Source organism: Papio anubis, chromosome 11 (genome assembly GCF_008728515.1).
Source record: "Papio anubis isolate 15944 chromosome 11, Panubis1.0, whole genome shotgun sequence".
NCBI classification, from domain to species: Eukaryota; Metazoa; Chordata; class Mammalia; order Primates; family Cercopithecidae; genus Papio; species Papio anubis.
In genome coordinates this window covers 83,450,586-83,473,270 of record NC_044986.1, presented here as the reverse complement: position 1 = coordinate 83,473,270, position 22,685 = coordinate 83,450,586, and the positions used below count along the sequence as shown (strand labels likewise).

The 22,685-nt window shown below is 40.6% G+C and overlaps 1 protein-coding gene across 1 annotated transcript; it reads left to right on the top strand.

Annotated features, from left to right (window-relative positions):
* The first annotated feature begins 426 nt into the window (after positions 1-426).
* On the top strand, positions 427-21,756 carry LOC101006217 (arf-GAP with GTPase, ANK repeat and PH domain-containing protein 5-like). Its single transcript, XM_031652682.1, is given in 11 exon segments — positions 427-1,069; positions 1,439-1,507; positions 3,834-3,902; positions 5,144-5,178; positions 12,418-12,518; positions 15,116-15,151; positions 19,143-19,198; positions 19,866-19,918; positions 19,920-20,071; positions 20,073-20,475; positions 20,478-21,756. Coding segments are annotated over 11 exon segments (2,190 nt in total). The 5' UTR covers positions 427-804; the 3' UTR covers positions 21,429-21,756.
* The last annotated feature ends 929 nt before the right edge of the window (positions 21,757-22,685 follow it).

The following is a 22,685-nucleotide window of genomic DNA, read 5'->3' as shown; positions in this document are numbered from 1 at the left end:
GCCCCAGGGATTGCTGTGGTCAAGTTGTAGACAAAAATGACTACTCATTGGAAGATAGGAGAGGAGTGTTTTGTTACAAAAGCAGTCAGCAATTCAGGTGTATCTATATTCAGTCAGCAAATAAAAGTCATTCAACTTGGTTGCTAATGCGATCCACTCTACTGAGGCTTTGTGTAGAACTCACAGAGGAAGATGGCTTCAAGCAACCAACTACCCTGTGCTTTTCTTAGGACTAAAAAGCTCAGGAAGCTGGTGATGAATGAAAACCTTAGTCCTGCTGGCACTGCAGGAGGGGCCAGGAGAGCAGCAGCATCATAAGCCACAGGGTGGGGCAGCCCAGGCAGGGGCATTCTGAGCTGTTGGGGAGGGGTGGCAGCCAGGGTGGGGCACTGTGAGCTGTCGGGGAGGGCAATGTGAAGTGTGGGGTGGGGCATTGTGTGCCACATGCCTGTGCTCCCACCTGGGCTAGTGGGCTTCAGTCTGTAGGTGACTACAGAAGGAGGAGGAGCTCCGTCTGTTCTCTCTTCAGGCAGTTGTGTCTCTCAGCGCTTGTTGGGTTCACAAGCAATTTAATAAGCTGGCTGATCTTCACCCTCCCAGACAAGTCACTCAGGGGAGGCGGCCAGGTGCGGGCCTTGGCCTGCAGCCCTAGCCAGGGCCCAGGACCGGGCTGTGAGGTGGGCAGGCGAGCAGTGGGCAAGACCATCTCTGCAAGTGAAGCATAGCCTCAGCCTAGGGCAGCGGGAGTGCAAGGCCAAAGCTGTGAGCAGAGGCACAGGTGGTGGCAGACAGTAGAGGCGTCCCATGGGGAACATACTGACCTGTTGTGTGTGACCCAGGGTCAGCCCCGAGTTTGACCAGCAACAGTGGTCAGTGTGTCCCTCTGAGTCCAAGATCTATGAGGCAGGAGCTGGGGACAGAATGACAGGAGCTGGGGACAGGATGGCAGGAGCTGGGGACAGGATGGCAGGAGTGCCCATGGCTGCTGCTGTGCAGCCTGCTGAGGTGACTGTTGAAGTTGGTGAGGACCTCCACATGCACCACATCCATGACCGGGAGATGCCTGAAGGTAAGGAGGTGACGGGTGCCATCTGCCCTCGGCTTGCCTCTGGCTGCTGCTGCCCCCAAGGTCCCCTGGGAGGCATTGCCCACTTCGAGCTCCTTTCTGCCTGTAGCCAGCTTTCCTGGGGCTGGCCAGGAACAAGAGCTGGCTCTGCCTTGCATTCTCACCCCTTAGTCTTTCCCCACCGAGTCCAGTCAGTTTCTTTTCGCCTCCCCTCCCAATCGCCCAGTTCTTGCTCTCTCATCTCATTCTCCCAGGCTGCCATGGGACCATTTATTTGTGACTCTTCTTGTCAAATAAGCAGCAAATAAATGAGTTGATAAATTTTTATAAATGGTTACATCTTTTTTTGCTTTTCTCCCTCTATACGTATAGCTTTGGAGTTTAACCCTTCTGCCAATCCAGAGGCAAGCACAATATGCCACAGGAACTGTCAAACAGATGGTGAGACAACATTGTCTGTATGTCTGTGTATTATCCTGTGGGACTTTGTTGAGGCTTCTTTGGACCATTCTCTTCCTTTCCTCAATAAAAACTCAAATATCCCGACTTTCCAGCACCCATCTTATTTTTTCTTTGTACCTGTCCACATGGTACCTAAGTGAAGGAACCAGGTAAGTGCCTAATTGTTTCCTTTGTTAAAGTAGGTAAATCTCAGGACAGTTCATATTCAGATATTCGGGGATTTCTTACTTAAAATCAGAATGGAGGTTGCCATGGGAGAGGCTGTATGGTATTCTTAATGGGCTGCTGTAAGTCACCTTGATAGAAGCTGCTTAGTTTCTTCTAACTGTAATTTGAACACAGAAGGAAATAAAACCAAAAAAGGGTGCTTAAAATAATTGTGAAAGGTGTGAAATGTCACGGCCAGGGCTGCAGAAAAAGGTTGTGTGTCTGTGTGTTTGGGGTTTCTCAAAGGACTTTACCTATGAGGCTCTGATTACTCTAAAATTTTTAATTTAACACAAAATGTGTTTCCAGATTTATTCTGGTGATTTAACAGACTTTATTCACCTCCTTGTTCTAAAAGGTGGGGATTGGTTCATGATCAAAACTTTCAAAATACATGAAACGTCAGTGTAGACTTTTAATGTGTAATATAAAGATTGCAGGTTAAAATGTCAGACCTTCCCTGTAAGAGTGTTTGTTGGTGAGGCTCCCCCTTTGTCCTTTCCCCTCCTGACAATAGCATCTCGTTCAAAGATGAGAAAGTTGGAGTTTTGACCGGGCATGGTGACTCACGCCTGTAATTCCAGCACTTTGGGAGGCCAAGGCGGGCAGATCACCTGAGGTCAGGTGTTCGAGACCAGCCTGGCTAACATGGTGAAACCCCGTCTGTACTAGAAAAAAGTACAAAAATTAGCTGGGCGTGGTGGTGCATGCCTGTAGTTCTAGCTACTCGAGAGGCTGAGGCAGGAGAATTGCTTGAACCCAGGAGGCAGAGGTTGCAGTGAGCAGAGAGCACCAATGCACTCCAGCCTGGGTGACAGAGTGAGACCCCATCTCAAAAAAATAAATAAATAAATAAAAAGAGAAAGAAAAGAAAAAGAAAGAAAGAAAGTTGGAATTTTTTAGTCTCTATACTGCTGGGAGAGGCAGGGGATGGGAGGTGGTAGAAAAGAGAATACAATTAGTTGGTTTGCCTCTAAAATTTTGCAAAAAGGTGAATCTAAGTAAAGGTAATTCTGGGTAATAATATGGTTCATGAATAAAAACTAAAATTTTCAAAATAGAAAACATTGCATCATAAAGATATTAAATCCAGTTGGCTTATTGGTTTCATTTAAATGCCAGAGATTTCATTGCTGTAGAAGAAATGTCTCATAGCTCTTCTATTTAAACTTTGGTTGGGCTCCTAATTTTTTAAGAGGTAGGATATTTAAGACTCATGATGAGTGTGACTTTGTAACTTGGAAGTACTATCCTCACTTTTCAAGATATTTAAGGATTGCTTTAGAATAAACAAATATATTAAGTGAATTAATTGATTATACCTTTATACACAAACTGTGTAAGTATTTGTGTAAACTTATACTCTGCTTGGTGATGTAAGGAAAGCCTCTGAGTGATGTTACACACAGCTAGTAGATGGGTAGTGTTGGATGGGAGCCCAAAAATGGCTCTTTATTGTCATTCTTTAGGATTACAGCACAGTTTATGTATGTCTCACTTGGCCCTTTCCAATACAAATAAGGCCTGGGTATGTTCTCCCTATGTATTGTTAATGAAGAAATGAAGACGTAGAGATATCACATGACTATGGAAGACATCTACTTAACAGAACTAAGGTTCTATGTCCTCAGAATGACATGGAAGTGACAGATATGCTGTATTTACTTTTTTAAAATTTAAAAAACTCTAGAATACATCTATATTTTGCCTATAAAATAGACCTGTCTTTTAAAACTTACTGCCATCTTGATTTATTTTGTGCAAAGTGGATTTTATACCACTCAAAACCAATATTTACCTCTTCTTTTTTTTTTTTTTTTTTTTTTTTAAATAAAGGAAGGTGTCACTATGTTACTCATGCTGGCCTCAAATTCCTGACCTGGGTTCAAGTGATTCTCCCATCTCAGCCTTCTGAGTAGCTGGGACTACAAGCATGTGCTATCTTGCCTTGCTCTATCTTATGTCCATACATTCATTTCAATGGATAAGAATAAAAGTAGAGGTAGTGAAACAGCCTAAATGCAGCAGTTGAATAAACAAATTGATAAATTTTATAAATGATTACATCTTTTTTTCTTTTCTCCCTCTATACATATAGCTTTGGAGTTTAACCCTCCTGCCAATCCAGAGGCAAGCACAATATTCCAGAGAAACTCTCAAAAGGATGGTGAGACAACATTGTTTTTTCTACCAAGAGAAATAATAAAAACTCTTATTTGATTAGGTTATAGAAAGTATTTAGAAAAACTCAAATTGGTTTAAGTTTTTCACCTTTTCACATGTTCACTTGTCTTATTTTAACATGTGATATACTTTCCTTTAGTTGTTATTGTTTTAGTGAAAACATGTAAACTGTTTGTTTATACATTTTGCCATCTTTTTATCAACACAATTAATTTGTCATGTGACGGAGGAGTCATGGCCTTCTTTATTTATACTTCTTGGATTTATCTTTATTTATAATTCTTGGATTTCTTTTTATTTATAATTCCTCTTTCCTTACTCGAAAGAGTACATTTTAAAGATGAATGATAGAACTTAGGCTTCAGCTTGGTTTTCATTTAAACAAATTAAAAACATAGTTGTTTATCATCGGGGATTGAATCTGTGATTTGGGCCTCCTCTCACACAGTCCTCTGACCACATTCATTTACCACATCCAAGTTCATGCTACTCAAAACTTTTAAGTTTTTAACCTTTTCATTTGATGTAATGTAAATTTAAACATGCCCTACTCCTGCTTATTTTCCTTAATGTTATGCTAAATCCTCATTTGTTTGCTAAAAAGCCATACACAGCCAAGTTTTCCAGTTGACTTAAACAGCAAGAATACAAGTGAGGGTTCTATAATAATATGTGAAGTAATGCAACACAGTAAAACATGAGAGGTTGTAACCTTTGTTTTTATAGTTTGAGTAGACTTTGCCCAACTTGAATCAGTTATTTCTGGTTAGAACTTGTGTTCATTTTTTACATTACTGTAAAGAGATACCTAAGGCTGGGTAATTTATAACAAAAAGAGGTTTAATTGACTCATAGATCTTGGGGCTGTACAAACATGGCTTCAACATCTGCTTCTGGTGAGGGCCGCAGCAAGCTTACAATCATGATAGAAGGCAAAAGGGAAGCAGGTGGTTCCACATGGTGAAAGAGGAAGGAGGGAGGGGAAGGGGGAAGGTACCACATTCTTTTTTCTTTTTTCTTTTTTTTTTTTTTAATGGAGCCTCGCTCTGTTGCCCAGGCTGGAGTGCAATGGCCTGATATCTGCTCACTACAACCTCCACCTCCTAGATTCAAGCGATTCTCCTGCCTTAGCCTCCCAAGTAGTTGAGACTATAGGCAGGTGCCACAACACCTGGCTAATTTTTGTATTTGTGGTAGAGATCAAAAAAAAGTTTTTTTTCTTAGTTGTAGAAATGAGAAGAAGCAACTGTACAAACCATGTTAGTAAACAGCTAGTTGAGAAATTGATAGTTTGCCATAAAAGCATGTCTCTCTTGATTTTTTAAAATTATAATATGTACCCAGTGGTGGTAGCATGGAGCTCTTTTTGTGGATTTTCTAAATTTCTTCTATTTTCCTAAGTAATTTATCCAGAAAAATTTTTAGCTTACTGTGTCCACCTTTTAAGGATTTCTGACATTTAAATTGAATTTCAATAGTCTGGTTGTGGTAAAAAATCTGCCTTAAGGCTGGATGTGGTGGCTCACGCCTGTAATCCCAGCACTTTAGGAGGCCCAGGTGAGCAGATCATCTGAGGTCAGGAGTTCAAGACAACCCTGACCAACATAGTGGAATTCTGTCTCTACTAAAAATAGAAAATTAGCCGGGCGCTGTGGCGCATGCCTGGAATCTCAGCTACTCAGGAGGCTGAGGTAGGAGAATCACTTGAACCCGGCAGGCAGAGGTTGCAGTGAGCCGAGATCGCGCCATTGCACTCCAGCCTGGGCAACAGAGCGAAACTCTGCCTCAAAACAAAACAAAACAAAACAAAAAAACAAAAAACAAAGAGATCTGCCTTAAATATTGAATCTTATTTTTAATGAAATAACAAAAATAGAATAGCTAAGTTAATTGCCAGCACTGTCTACTGACTTTTTATCACAGCAGGTGAAAGCATACCTTTCTTGCTACACCATGATCTTATGTTCCTCCCTCTGTTTCTTCCAATAGTAGCACACTTCTTCATTAAATCAGTAATATTTACATGATTATGACTCTGCAAATATTATTCACTGCTAAGTCATATGGTGTTTTCACTGTGCCTCTGCATTACATGTCCTTCACCCTGTCTCTGAAACAGTTCTGAAATCTGAGCACTTCTGCAATTCTCCTGGATCTTCTCTTTTTTCCTAGCCTATGTTAGTTTATTCATCCAAATATAGTAAGGAGCCTCTGGGTGGTCTGTTTGCTTTCACATCCATTATTTTTCAGCATGAAGCTAATTTTCTGACTATATTCATTTGCTTATTTTCTAACAGTTGCTTTTCCTCCAAGTGTTGTAGCATTTATCACATGCCTTTCAAAGATATTTTGCATCTGCAAAAACACATCTGTTCCTTTTGTGTGTGTGTTGGGGGGGTCAACCTTCTTTGGCCTTTTGTCATCCTAGCTCAGTATGGAGTGGCTTTCCCTAGATGTGCTCGATGTCTGCTTTTCTGTGCTATCTCCTTAAAGTCTTTTGGGATCTCACATAACTGCTGTCTTGTGTGGGATCGCCTGAGTCCTAAATTCTGTGTTTCCTTCTGTCCTGTAATTCTTTCTAGTTGTACCTGAACACATTTTCCTGGGTGGAGATATTTAGAGAGCTGGCCAGTCTTAAAATCCCTCCTCTTTGATAGAGAGGAAACCTCTAGGTTGAATCTAAATTTTATGATTCTAAAGACATTTTGCAGTTGTGCTCTCATTACAGTGTTGTTCTTGAATCTATTACCAGTGTGTGATACACAATTTACAACCAGGTTTTAGGTATCTGTGGAAACTTTTTTTTTTTTGAGAAGAGTTTCACTCTTATTGCACAGGCTGGAGTGCAATGGTGCAATCTTGGCTCACTGCAACCTCCACCTCCTGGGTTCAAGTGATTCTCCTGTCTCAACCTCCCAAGTAGCTGGGAGGACAGTCGTGCACCACCATGCCTGGCTAATTTTTGTATTTGTAGTAGAGATGGGGTTTCACCATGTTGGTCAGGCTGGTCTCGAACTCCTCATCTCAAGTGATCCACCCACCTCGGCCTCCCAAAGTGCTGGGATTACAGGCGTGAGCCACCACGCCTGGCCCGAAACATTTTAGGATTTTTCTCTCTCTCTGAAGTTCTGAAATTTTATAATAACAGCTTGCCGGGGATCTTTTCATCGAGGCTACTAAACCTGAGACTATCTCTTCTTGAGAATTTTTTTTTATTTTCTCTGTTACTTTTTTACTGATAGTCTTGTTTTTCAGATGCTAGGCTGCTTAGACCAGTACACCTGCATTGGTTTTTTATTTTTCCCCTTCTTTTTCTTTCAGTTTGTCCTTTTATTCTAGTTCTGGGATATTCTGTGACTTTATCCTCTACTATTTCTGTTGAATTTTATATTTTTGAGAGTGTTTTAAGATTTTTTTGTTAAGTTTTGCTCCTGGTTTTGACTGCTCCCATGAATTCCTTTTTTCTGTTGCTTTGATTTCTGTTGTTGGAGGCTTCCCTCCAATGTGTGGTGGTCCCCGGCCTGCTTTATTTGGAAGCAGGACTTCTGTTAGCTGATAGCACTCACTGTGAGGTTTTGGAAGCCAAACTAGCTTTTTATTTGGGGGACCTCAGTATATTATCTGGGGATCTTTATTCGAGACATTTCCGTTTCTTCTGAGAAGGATCTCCCAATTTTCTGCCTGGGAAGTAAAAGCATGGCCACTTGCTTTCCAAAAGCAGAGTTAGCGAAGGAAGTTGGAGTTCCATTTTTGGTATACAGTTTTCTTTATATCTCAGGTTTAAGCCATGGTATCTCTGAGCCAGGAATTCTCAGGTTTGATATATCCAGAGAACACACATCTAAGTTTCTTGTCAGATGGAAAGACAGGTAGACTCGGGCCTCTGGTTAGAGATTTTCAACTGACCTTGCTGGCTTTTGTTTTACATTTTACCCAACTTTCCAAAGTGCCATTTGCCCGTAAGTTCACAACCTGCCTTTAGTTCTGCAAGACAAACTGGCTCACTTCTGTTCCAGTCACTTTCTGTAGGCACCAAAGTTGCACTTCCATGTTATTTACCACTCCTTTATCTACTTTTTATGTCTCAGCATTTATTAAAAATTATCTCTGTCAACCTTCTCTCCTGGTCATGTGTGTAATCTTTATTTTATGACTAATGAGACTTCCGGAGGGAGAAGAAATAAATTTGTGGTCTATCTATTATATTTAATCCAAATTTAGGACCTATGTTTAAATCAAAGTCTAATTTGAGTATAATTAATGACATTAATCCAGAGAATTTTTTAAAATGAATGTATCTATAATAAGAATATTTCACTTTTCTTCTAAGGCCTTGTTTGACATTTTCATTCAAACTTTATCCACTGCCATCTACTTCCCATTACTTCACAATAGATGGAGCTGTTTTCATGAATGCCCAAAGTGTTAGAAATATTTAAGTTAATTAAGATTTGTTCATTTTTGGCCTGGTCAACATAGTAAGTTTAAATAACAAATTAGCCATGCCTGGTGGCATGTGCCTTTCATTTAACCTACTCAGGAGGCTGAGACAGAGGATCACTTGAGCTCAGGAGTTTGCAGCTGCTGTTAACCATAATTGCACCACTGCACTCCAGCCTGGGCAACACAGGGAGACCCTGTCGCAGAAAAAGGAAAAAAGTTATTAATTCTTTAAAAATATATATAAAATTTGTCCTGCCCAAAATGAGAGCAAAAAATGTAAACTTTAGTCTTTGTTTTATGTTTGCTGAGAAAAATGCTGTATATTATTTATTTATTTATTATTTCCATAGGTTTTTGGGGGAACAGGTGGTATTTGGTTACATGACTAAGTTCTTCAGTGATGATTTGTGAGATTTTGGTGCACGCATCACCTGAGCAGTATCCACTGAACCCAATTTGTAGTATTTTATCCCTCACCCTCCTCCCAGCCTTTCCAGAGTCCCCAAGTCCATTGTATCAGTCTTATGCCTTTGCATCCTTATAACTTAGCTCCCACGTATGAATGAGAACATATGATGTTTAGTTCTCCATGCCTGAGTTACTTCACTTAGAATAATAGTCTTTACTTCCATCCAGGTTGCTGGGAATGCCATTAGTTTATTTCTTATTGTGGCTGTGTGATATTCCTCATGTGTATATGTGTATGTATATCACAGTTTCTTTATCCACTCCTTGATTGATGGGCATTTGGGCTGGTTCCATATTTTTGTAATTGTAATTTGTAAATTGCAATTTGTTTGAGTTCCCCATAGATTCTGGATAATAGCCCCTTGTCAGCTGTATAGACTGTGAAGATTCCCTCCCACTCTGTGGGGTGTCTGCTTACTCTGCTGATTGTTCCTTTCCCTGTGCAGAAGCTCTTTAGTTAAGTCTCACCTGTTTGTTTTGTTGCATTTGCTTTTGTGTTCTTGGTCATGAAGTCTTTGCCTAAGCCAGTGTCTAGATAGGTGTTTCCAATGTTATCTTCTAGAATTTTTATGGTTTCAGGTCATAGATTTATGTCCTTGATCCATCTTGAGTTGATTTTTGTGTAAGGTGAGAGTTGAGGATCCAGTTTCATTCTCCTGCATGTGGCTTGCCAATTATCCCAGCACCATTTGTTGAATAGGGTTCACTTTCTTCACCTTGTGTTTTAGTTGGCTTTGTTGAAAATTAGTTGGCTATAGGTATTTGAGTTTATTTCTGGGTTCTCTATTCTGTTCCATTGGTGTAGATGCCTATTTTTATACCACTACCACGCTGTTTTGGTGACTATGGCCTTATAGTGTAGTTTGAAATCAGGTAATGTGATGCCTCCAGATTTGTTGTTGTTGCTTATATTTGTTTTGGCTACGTGGGTTCTTGTTTGGTCCCATATGAATTTTAGGATCGTTTTTTCTAGTTCTGTGAAGAAGAATGGTGGTATTTTGATGGGAATTACATTGAATTTGTAGATTGCTTTTGGCAGTATGGTCATTTTCGTGATATTCATTCTACCCTTTCATGAGCATGGGCTGTCTTTCCATTTGTTTATGTCCATGATTTCATTGAGCAATGTTTTGTAGTTCCCAATGGCATATCAAAATGATGTTCCAGAGGGCGCAGTGGCTCACGCCTGTAATCCCAACACTTTGGGAGGCCAAGGCAGGTGGATCACGAGGTCAGGGGTTGAGACCAGCCTGGTCAACATGGTGAAACCTCGTCTCTACTAAAAGTACAAAAATTAGCCAGGCGTGGTGGCATGTGCCTGTAATCCCATCTACTCAGGAGGCTGAGGCAGGAGAATCACTTGAACCTGGGAGGCAGAGGTTGCAGTGAGCCAAGATCGCCCCACTGCACACTCCAGCCTGGGTGACAGAGCGAGACTCCATCTCAAAAAAAAAAAAAAAAAAAAAGATACTCCACCATAATCAAATGGGTTTCGTACTAATGATGCAGGGATGGGTTAACATACACAAGTCAATAAATGTGATACACCCCATGAACAGAATTGAAAACAAAAAAAATCACATGATCATCTTAATAGATGTGGAAAAGACATTTGACAAAATGCAGCATCCTTTTATGATTAAAACCCTCAGCAAAATCGACATACAAAGGTTATACCTCAATGTAATAAAAGCCATCTATGACAAACCCACAACCAACATAATATCAAATGGGGAAAAGTTGAAAGCATTCCCCCTGAGAACCGGAACAAGACAAGGATGCCCACTCTCACCACTTCTATTCAACATAGTACTAGAAGACCCAGCCAGAGCAATCACATGAGAGAAAGCAATAAAAGGCATCCTGATCGGTAAAGAGGAAGTCAAACTGTTGCTGTTTGCTGATGATATGATCGTATACCTAGGAAACCCTAAAGACTCCTCTCAAAAGCTCCTAGAACTGATAAATGAGTTCAGCAAAGTTTCAGGAGACAAAATTAATGTACACAAATCAGTAGCTCTATTATACCCCAACAGAGACCAAGCTTAGAATCAAACCAATAACTCAACCCCTTTTACGATAACTGCAAAAATAAAATAAAATAAAATACTTAGAAATAGACATAATCAAGGAGATGAAAGACCTCTACCAGGAAAACAACTTTAGTATTTTTAATGGGTTAAAATGAGAGGCAGCAGGTACAGCGGAAGAAGTCAGTGGGTGGGCATTGGTGTCCAATGGGCACTGGACCTTTGGTGGTAAAGCTTTGGTTTTGACTTACTAAATTACTAGGTACAATTATTTTCTAGTTTTTGTTATTAAATCTTAAAACTACTAAGTAATCCCTTCCCTTTCTTGTTAAAGATCATAAAATTTCATACTCTGATTTCTTCTGACTGACGTTAGATTGTTTCTATTTTGTGACTACCTTAAATAATAGCTATAAACAGTAAACTGTTAGTAGTGTTTTTGCTGTAGTTAAATGTAGTAAAACTTATCCTCCGAATTATAACTGAATTGTCAAACACTTGCGAAGTTTTGGGTTTACTCAGAATTCTATGCTCAGCAGCTGGAGGTAGCAAGAATAAGGGCCCTCCCTTACTCTTATGGAGAGGCATACTCTCTCATGAGGGGGATACGCTGCAAGAATTAGTATCTTGTAAGCAGTGGTGAATTTGACTAATTAGTGTACAAAAAAAAAAACCATTTTTTGGTGTGGCTACTGACAAAGAGATCCAAGAGGGTAGATGGAGTCAAGCTTTTGCTGAAACAAGGAAAGAGAAAAGCAGTATTCTAGGCAGAGAGCCGGGGTAGAGCAGGAAAATGGCTAGGTGCAGGTCAGATGACTTATAGAATGAAACTGATCAAGTTTTGAAATGAATGGAAAGTATTCTCTGAGAGTCTCATTTGAGTCGTGTCATGGCAGTCTTATTTAAACATGAAGTGAAAGTTAAATTTTTTAAGTTGTCATCTGTTTTCAGGGTATGTGAGAGAATATTTAAGTGATACTCTTTTTATCCTCCACATAAGAAAATAGGACTAGAGAAACCTATGGCTTCCTCACTTGTTGGTGGCCTAGCAGCCCTGGCACACAGAGCCTCTGAATCTGAAACACTTGTTTTGTCACAATATTGCCTGAAATAATACATTTAGGATGAGTAATTTAGTAAATGCATTAGCCTTGTACTCACTGCAATAAAATGCTCTTGTACCAGTATTATTTAATACATAACATTTTATTGTAGTAAATAAATCATAGAAATAGAAAGTCTCAGCTGCTTTATATTGCTGTAAAAAAAATGAAATCTTATTTTAAACTTTTCTTATGATTTTTAAAGGGAATTCATAAAATCCTTGTTAGGTTTGATGACAGGTACCATATTAAGGGCAGCATTTTATAACCCATATCTTAAACATCGTCTCTGCAAGTTAAGAGCCTCTGATGGGTTTTCTATAGAGTGCACACGATACCGCACTCAGGCAGTTCATGGAGTGTAAGAAATATCTTAGTGCTTTGTCATTTCACATTTTAACCAAGAAAATAATACACTTTGATAAGTTTAACTTATACTTCCCTTCCCTTTTAGGTATCTACTGTGCGTTTCAGTCAACAATACAGCTCATGTTTGACAATATTCCTTGAAGACAGCACAGCCAGTCAGCCTTATCTTACAATGACAATAATATCGTGAGTACAACTCTACTGCCAAGGGCAGATTCCCTTATTCTAAAATTGTTTCGGCCATTTGTTTTTCCTCTGCAGCAATCAGTTTAAGAAATTGGAGTCAACTATGTATTGGTATCCAGATTCTAAATATTAATATCAATTTCTCTTTTAATCTTAGATATCATGGTGGAAGGAAAAAATCAGCAAAGAAGCAATCCGAGAAAAAGGGTATTTTTTTGATGCCTTTATGCCTTAAGACAATGTTGAATGCAGTGAGAAGAATGGGTTCCCTTTATTGAATGTTTTTCATGAAAACTTAGTGGTTCAGTGCATTATAGGCCTAAATCAATGTGTACTACTTTGGACAGTAGCCTTGGAAGAAGGAACAGCTTTTTCTCTTCTGGCACCACAGTGTATCTGCATTTGCATTTCTCCCATTGTGCATGAGCACCTCATGGGCCACAAAGATGCGCTTTGAGAGCACCCTGAGATGAAGTTTATTTTAAAAGGAACAACAACCACCACCACCACCACCTCCATAAGGGCTTTCCAGTGTACATTATTATCATCTCTTTGGGTTATGAGTGTTGATTTTTAGAACACAGTTTGGAAAGTACTAATTTAGAACATTAATGTCTTTATCTTTAATTTTACTTTTCATTCTATAAACATACCTAGCTTATACACAATTTTGTTTCAAATACACTAGCCTTTTTAGCTAATTCAATTATCAGTAACTTTTACTTTAATTAAAAATGGCAAGCTTACACTCGTAATAATGTCACTTTCCTTCCCCCATTTTAACAGTAGTTGAGATGAAATTCTGGTTCAGCAAAAACTGGACTCAAACTCTGTCTCAAGTCCTGAGCTTTGGAACCTATTGAGTAATCACTAAATGTCTGTAGTCAGCCAAGTCTCTTAAATCTTTGAGCGCACATACACAAAAGCTACTTTGACTAGAGTCCCTGGCTTCTTTGAGTTCAAAAGCTTTTGATGTGTTAGCATACAATTCAAAAGTAGCTTTGAAGATTAATCTTGCTCAAACAAATTTCATGCTTTTTTCCTCATTATTCTACTTTTTGGAAGTCTACTTCTGAAAGTAAAGTAAGTTTTAATTTGCCATCAGCAAGTTTGAGAAATGATCATTTGGTATATTCACTATTGATGAAATAAAGGTTTATTGAGCAAATTAATAGGACAAATTAGTTTCAAGAAAAGATTTTGATAAATGTTTATCATGAGTCAGTAGTGCAGTGTTGTCAATGGGGTAGGTGGAACTCACTGAGATCACTTATGCACGGTTTTGTTTTTTTTTTTCAAAATACGTGTTTGCAAACACATGCATCTTCCCATCTCCACTTTCCCTCTATCTCTAGGCACTGAGAAGCCTTTTAGGAAAATAGGGATGGATGTGAGACATCTTTATGTGAAGAAAGGCATCGCAGAAGATTCTGATTTTCACCCCAGCTCAATCATTCCAAACTTTGCTGCACATTGAAATCACCTGGGAAACTTTTACCAACAACCTTGATGACCAAAGTCATATCCAATACTAATTACATTAAAATGTCTCATGTTGAAGATGAGGCCGTTATTAAAGCTTCTCAGGTGATTTTAATGTGCAGTAAAGTTTGAGAGCCATGGCTTCATTTGAGTTTAGGACGAGAAACTGCTCCTATTTGGTGGGACCTTGGGCAAGTCAGTTTTAAGGTTTGTTTCCCTGATCTGTAAAATGAGTGTTGAATTAAATGTCATGTAAGGTCATTGGTCCTTTCCAGCATGTAACTTTAAATTCTGTGATTTTAAAATTATTTCAGAGATGAAAACTACTTGAAGCACTATAGACGTATCCATCTTACATGCTAATGTTACAGGCTTTTTAAAAAGTGCTAATATTGTATAGACCTATTAACTGAAATTGAGATTTGCCCTCCCTCAGTTGTTTTGAGCCTTGTTCTACAAAATTAGCTGGGTGTGGTGGTGCATGCCTGTAATCCCAGCTACTCAGGAGGCTGAGGCAGGAGAATCGCTTGAACTCAGGAAGCAGAGGTTGTGGTGAGCCAAGATCACGCCATTGCACTCCAGCCTGGGCAACAATAGTGAAACTCCATCTCAAAAAAAAAAAAACAAAAACCATTACCTGGGCATAGTGGCACAAACCTGTAGTCCCAGCTACTTGAGAGGCTGAGGCATGAGAATCGCTTGAACCTGGGAGGTGGAGGTTGTGGTGAGCCAAGATCGCACCACTGCACTCCAGTCTGAGCAACAGAGCAAGACTCTGGGTCAAAAAATAAATAAATACATAAAATAAATCACATGGGGCAAAAGGTTTTGTGGGTAGAAGAGCATATAACAGGGAAATCTGTTATTATTTATACATTATAATCATCAACAGAAACACATCTTCTAACAGCATATTGCCTCACATTTTGGTTCTCATATTTTTGCGGAAAACCAAGAAATGAAAACAAGAAAGTTCCCTTATGGTACTGTTCCAAACTAGAAGATTTGAATTTCAGGGCCGCTAGGAGAGTTTCCTCTGCCCGCCTTTTAAAAAATATCTTCAGGCCTAACAAATGGTAACATCTATTGTTATGAGGTTTTTTTTCCTTCCACAGTGTGATCTTGGAGATACATCATGATGTCACGCAAAGGTGAGCTTTTTAGAAACCTGTCTTGTTATTCTAGCTAATTACTTTGCAAGATATCAAGCTCAGTGTTAGGACACAGCTCTAGACATCATAAGTTGTATTGTGCCTGCTAAAATATCAAAGCAAATTATTTGTGTTTTCTTTGTTCCTTAAGATGCTTTTAATACTTAAACGACTGAGAATCCCAAAGACTATGTGTTTATATTGATTATATTGATATTTACTGTGGTAGAAATATAAAATTGAAATTTTTTTTTCAAAATCTATTTTTAGTTTAGATTTCACAGCCTTACCACTGTTGATATTATGAGCTAGATAACGCTTTGTTGTGAAGACTGTCCCATGCATTGCAGAGAGTTTAGCAGCTTTCATGGCCTCTACCAACTAGATGTCAGTAGTAACCCGTGACCGAGGTTGTACAACATAAAATATTCCTTGAGAACAATATCAACAGATATTTTTCATTGAAAAAATAACTTTTCTACAACAAAAAGTTGAGTAAAAAGTGTGTCATGTATTTATATTATTTAAAGTCTCTCATGCTGAGCTTAATAGGAGACAACTGGACTCTAGATCTTTCTTTGCAATTTGCTTTAAAGAAGCAGTAAGAGGCCAGGTGCAGTGGTTCACTCCTGTAATCCCAGCACTTCGGGAGGCTGCGGTGGGTGAATCACAAGGTCAGGAGATCAAGACCATCCCAGCTAACAAGGTGAAACCCCATCTCTACTGAAAATACAAAAACTTAACCAGGCGTGGTGGCACACACCTGTAGTACCAGTTACTTGGGAGGCGGAGGCAGAACAGCTTGAACCCGGGAGGCGGAGGTTGCAGTGAGCTGAGATCGCACCACTGCACTCTAGCCTGGTGACAAAGCAAGAGTCCATCTCAAAAAAAAAAAAAAAGGCAATAAGATGGCCAGGTGTGGTGGTTCATACCTGTAATCCCAGCACTTTGGGAGGCCAAGGTGGGCAGATCACTTGAGGTCAGGAATTTGAGACCAGCCTGACCAACATGGTGAAACCCGCCTCTACTAAAAATATAAAAAATAGCTGGGCGTGGTGGTGCATGCCTGTAGTACCAGCTACTTCTGAGGCTGAGGCCAGAGAATTGCATAGACCCGAGAGGCAGAGGTTGCAGTGAGCTGAGATCTCGCCATTGCACCCCAGCCTGGGTGACAGAGGGAGACTCTGTCTCAAAAAAAAGAAAAAAGAAGCAGTAAAATGACCTAACCTCCTGCAAATATGTAGTTGTTAAAAAGGTGTATTTTTAAAGTTTTCAGACAGTTGTCGGTATTCTTTAATACTAAATCAAAACTTCACAAGTGCTAGTTTCTTAAATTAGTTACAGTGGCATTTTCCATGTTAATAAATTTACTCCATCAGTACTCATTGATCTTTCTTGCACATTAAATGGATCTTCCCCCCGCCCCATACTTGCATTTATAATATTATGCGTTAGTTACTTGGAATATATTGGTTTATGTTTTATTATGTCAAAAATCACTTTTAGTTTAAACACCAATCTTACTTTAAAACACCTTTAAGTATTGAAAAGTTGTCAAGCCTACAGTAGAAGGAATGAGTTTTTCAAAGTCCTCAAGAAAGCTTAAATTTCATCATTGGGAATAAATACTTATTTTCCTTGAAGTGACAACCTCTCACTTCATTTATTTTTGAGAATGATAGTTGTACTTTTTTTTAGACTGAGTCTCATTCTGTCACTTGGCTGGAGTGCATTGGCATGATCTCAGCTCAAGCAATCCTCTCACCTCAGACTCCTGTGTAGCTGGGACCACAGATGTGTGGCACCACGCCAGGCTAATTTTCTTGTATTTTTGGTAGAGACAGGGTTTTTTTTATGTTGCCTAGGCTGGTCTTGAACTGCTGAAGGAGCTCAAGCCATCGGCCTGCTTTGGCCTCCGAAAGTGCTGGGATTTTACAGGCATGAGCCACAGCGCTGGCCCAGTTGCACTTTTAAATAAAAACGATGTTCCGTTAAAAAAAAGTGATTGTTCAGTTCACAATTGAATCACGAATTTTTTTTTAGGAAAAAAAAAAAAAAACCATACTGCAGTCAGCAGAAGCACTTCTTGTTAACTTTCCACTTATTCAGAATATTAAAGAGACATGTCAAGATTTAATAACAACATTAATTTTTACTGCTTCATCAAAGACATTCTTAAGAAATTCAGGCTATCTTTTTTCTGTAGGGGACAGTAAAGAATAGAGTGACTAATGTAATTGGTACCACTGCCTTGATTTATGCTGAGAAACCAGCAGTTTACCCACTTTTACTTTTATACAGTCATGGCAAGTGTCAATGAAAAAGCAGGCAATGACTTTGTATTACTTTTACAAATTTTTAAAATTTTTAATCAACTTTCTCAGGTTTAATTAGTATGATTCAGAACAGTGTCAGCCAGGCACAGTGGCTCAGTCCTGTAATCCCAGCACTTTGGGAGGCTGAAGCGAGTGGATCACCTGAGGTCAGGTGTTCAAGACCAGCCTGGCCAACATGGTGAAACCACATTTCTACTAAAAATACAAAAATTAGCCGGGCATGGTGGTGGGCACCTGTAATCCCAGCTACTCGGGAAGCTGAAATAGGAGAATCACTTGAACCCAGGAAGTAAATGTTGCCGTGAGCCAAGATCACACACCATTGCACTCCAGCCTGGGCAACAGGAGAGAAACTCGGTCTAAAAAAAAACAGTGTTGACCTCTTAGCCCTTCTGGAAAGGGTCTTGGGGATCCCGAGAGGTCCACAGAGCACATTTGGAGAACCACTGTTTTATCACACAGGCACAATGCATTAGTTTTACAAAGTTTAAAGTTCATCAAAGACTGGCCTTTTAAAAAGGCAGATGAGTTTTTAATTCAAACAACAGAAAATATGTAAATACATCATGAGAATATACTACAGAGAACTAAAGAGAAAGGAAGCTAGGAAATCTGAATCACGTTTACATTTATTTTTTATTTGTTATTTATTTATTTATTTGTTTGTTTGTTTCTGAGACAGAGTCTCACTCTGTTGCCCAGGGTGGAGTGCGGTGGTGCAATCTCGGCTCACTGCAAGCTCTGCCTCCTGGGTTCACACAATTCTCCTACCTCAGTCTCTTGAGTACCTGGGACTACAGGAGTATGCCACCACGCCCAGGAAATTTTTGGTATTTTTAGTAGAGACAGGATTTCACCGTGTTAACCAGAACGGTCTCAATCTCCTGACCTCATGATCTGCCCGCCTCGGCCCCACCAAAGTGCTGGGATTACAGGTGTGAGCCACTGTGCTTGGCCACACTTACATTTATTTTATTTTATTTTATTTTATTTTATTTATTTATTTATTTATTTATTTATTTATTTATTTTGAGATGGAGTCTCGCTTTGTCACCAGGCTGGAGTGCAATGGCGCGATCTCCGCTCACTGCAACCTCCGCTTCATGGGTTCAAGCAATTCTACCTCAGCCTCCTGAGTAGCTGGGATTACAGGCATGCACCACTATGCCCAGCTATTTTTTGTATTTTTAGTAGAGACAGGGTTTCACCATGTTGGTCAGTCTGGTCTTGATCTCGTGACCTTGTGATCTGCCTGCCTCAGCCTCCCAAAGTGCTGGGGTTACAGGAATGAGCCACTGTGCCTGACCACATTTTTAAAGTTCACCACTACTGCTTTGTAAAACACTCTTGTGTTTCAATGTGTGGTTAGAAGAGTGAAAATATATTTGGTTTATTGCCATTCCCTGTTAGGGACAGTCAATACTTATGGGCATTTCTGACTGGTTATCATATAAAAGACTTCACAGTACAGGACATGATGTGCTGAGAAAGAAGAAGTCAGGAAACCCTCTGCAAGTCAGGATCCAGGAGAAGAATTTGTAAATACTGCTTTGGTAAAGTAAACACCAAAGCACACAGGAGGCCGTATTTTACTAAACAGATATTATACTAAGATATTAACAGTTTTTGAAGTAATGCACATTCTTATTTTATAGAGATGCAGATAGATCTTTGAACATATTTGATGAATGGTTATACTCATTTAAGGTAAGTGGCACTTTTATTGAGGTTGTATTTTTATCATACACTTGTATCTGTTTCATGCTGAAGTCAAAGGCAACTTTTTTTAAATCTTCCTCATTTCATGTCACATTTAGTCATCTTAAGTGTTGTAAAAAGAATGTGCTGGAATAAGAACTGGTCTGCAGCTCTGTTTAGTTAGTGAGCTAATACGAGTAAATATACTATCCAAATAACAGAAAATGTGGGGGTTTTTTGTTTTTTGTTTTTTTTGTTTTGTTTTGTTTTGTTTTGTTTTGTTTTTGAGACAGAGTCTCTCGGTAGCCCAGGCTGGAGTGCAGTCACGTGATCTCGGCTCACTGCAGGCTGTGCCTCCCAGGTCCCTGTTCAAGCAATTCTTCTGCCTCAGCCTCTTGAGTAACTGGGATTACAGGCATGCACTACCATGCCCGGCTAATTTTTTTTTTCTTTTTTTGTTTTTCAGTAGATAGAGTTTCACCATGTTGGCCAGGATGGTCTTGAAATCCTGACCTTGTGATCCACCCGCCTCGGCCTCCAAAAGTGCTGGGATTACAGGTGTGAGCCACCATGCCTGGCCCAGAAAATATTTCTTTTTAAAAGGTAATTGTGAGCTGTCTATACGACCCTGCAAGTCACTACCCAATGTTCGAAGCCATTCCTCCTTCTGTTCCACACAGGTTCCACCATGCACATTACCCAGACAAGAAATGGAGGTGGAAGTTTAAGTAACAAATTCCTCCTCCATTCCATCGACTCCCAGCACCAGCCAGGAGGACCTTCAGATCGATAGTCCTCCCGGTGCCAACACACCCACACCTGTTCGCAAGGAGTCCAAGCACTGGTCCAACCTGTTGACATCTGAGAAAGGGAATGACCCAGATAAAGAAAGCCCTAGAGAGTCATGCTGACATCACTGGGAGCAGCAGAGCCATTCCAATTAAACAGGGCATGCTCTTAAAGCTAAGTGGGAAATGGCTGAAGAAATGGAAAAAGAAATATGTCACCCTCTGTGACAATGGCGTGCTCACCTATTATTCAAGCTTAGGTGATTATATGAAGAATATTCTTAAAAAAGAGATTGACCTTCGGGTATCTACCATCGAAGTCCGAGGAAAGAGGCCACCCTTAGCCACACTGGCCTGTGCGCCCATTTCCAGCTCTAAAAGCAATGGCCTATCCAAGGACATGAACAGTCTATGTACCTCAGCCAATTCAGACACCGGGCTGGGTGACTCCATATGCTCCAGCCCCAATATCTCCAGCACCACCAGCCCCAAGCTCAACCCACCCCCAAGCTCAACCCACCCCCCTCTCCTCATACCAACAAAAAGAAACACCAAAGGAAGAAAAGCAGCAACAACTTGAAAGACGATGGCCTGTCCAGCACTGCTGAAGAAGAAGAAGAAAACTTTATCATTGTGTCCCTCACTGGCCAAACGTGGCACTTTGAAGCCACGACATATGAGGAGCGGGATGCCTGGATCCAAGCCATCGAGAGCCAGATCCTGGCCAGCCTGCAGTCATGTGAGAGCAGCAAAAGCAAGTTCTGGCTGATGAGCCAGAGCGAGGCCATGGCCCTGCAGTCCATCAGAAACATGCGCGGGAACTCCCACTGTGTGGACTGTGAGACCCAGAATCCTAACTGGGCCACTTTGAATTTAGGAGTCCTCGTGTGTATTGAATGCTCAGGGATCCACCATAATCTTGGCACCTACCTTTCCCGAGTTCGATCTCCGGACCTGGATGACTGGCCAGTCGAGCTCGTGAAGGTTATGTCATCTGTTGGCAATGAGCTAGCCAACAGCGTCTGGGAAGACAGTAGCCAGGGGCAGATGAAACCCTCGGTCGACTCCACAAGGGAAGAGAAGGAATGGTGGATCCATGCCAAATATGAGCAGAAGCTCTTCCTGGCCCCACTACCCTGCACGGAGCTGTCCCTGGGCCAGCACCTGCTGCAGGCCACCGCTGATAAGAACCTGCAGACAGCCATCCTGCTGCTGGCACATGGCTCCCGGGAGGAGGTGAACGAGACCTGTTGGGAGGGAGATGGCTGCACAGCGCTGCATCTGGCCTGCTGCAAAGGGAATGTGGTCCTGGCTCAGCTCCTGATCTGGTACGGGGTGGATGTCATGGCCTGAGATGCCCATGGGAACACAGCGCTAGCCTACGCCCGACAGGCCTCCAGCCAGGAGTGCATCAAGGTACTGCTGCAGTACGGCTGCCCCGACGAGTGCGTGTAGTATCTGTTTAATTTTATTTGACTGCAGTCTCCTTGGTGCAAAAACAAAATGGGAAAAATAAATAAGAATAACTCAGAAATTCAAAAGGAAATCACGAATTCACCTAATAATAGCATTTTGAGTGCATTTCGTAAATTAAGTAAATACACAAAAGGTTAATTTTTCTGACTGTAAGAGATATTTTATGTCCTTTTGCTGAGGTGTATGTGTTAATCTCAGGCCCTCCTGGGCCACATTGCTCAAGTCACACAGGCTTCTGTATTATGTATTTAGATAAGATGTGTGAAAGTATCTTTGAAAAAAAGTTCGTAAATATGCATTGATTTTTGTACACATGGCACCTCTCTTTTATTTTTTTGAAATGGAGTCTCGCTCTGTCGCGCAGGCTGGAGTGTAGTGGCGCGATATGGGCTCACTGCAAGCTCTGCCTCCCAGGTTCACGCCATTCTCCTGCCTCAGCCTCTCAAGTAGCTGGGACTACAAGCACCCACCACCACGCCTGGCTACTTTTTTGTATTTTTAGTAGAGACGGGGTTTCACCGTGTTAGCCAGGATGGTCTCAATCTCCTGACCTCATGATCCACAGCCTCAGCCTCCCAAAGTGCTGGGATTATAGGCATGAGCCACCATGCCCAGCTCATGGCACCTCTCTTAATTTATAAATTAATTGAACTGGATGTGAACTAATAATGTGCAATTATTGAGATAAGAGGTTTACAGATCATTATACATGGAAAATATTCCCAGCATAAGCACTTCCATTAATGTGCTCTACAGCTTTTAAAAAGGAACATTTCAGAATAAGATGGTGGTACAATTTGCTTATTAAAATTGAGGAAAAAGAAAAAGACACTGGAGTATATTAGAAAGGGAAAAGAAGGAATGTGATTTCTCATGATTAAAAGCTTGATTTAGATTGCATGCAGCTTTTGCTACCCAACACCAAGCAACTCTGGCAAAACAGAGTGGTTTTCTGAATGCCAGACTGAGGTGCCTTACAAAGGCAGCTGCTGATGGTTCCAGATGTAGAGACAGGTGATGCAGGAGGGAAAGCTGGATTGGAAAAGGGAGAGTTTTGTAGATGGGCTAAGCTCAGTGTGACTTTGAGAGAGCAGAGCCAGCAGCATCTAGTCATCATTTGGATGTACAGGACTAGAGCATGAATCTGACGTAGAGCTGTGGAATGACGAGCAACAGCAGCTCTTTAAATACCGAGAAAGTGTGTAGAATGAAATTGGACAAGCCAAGCATGGTCGT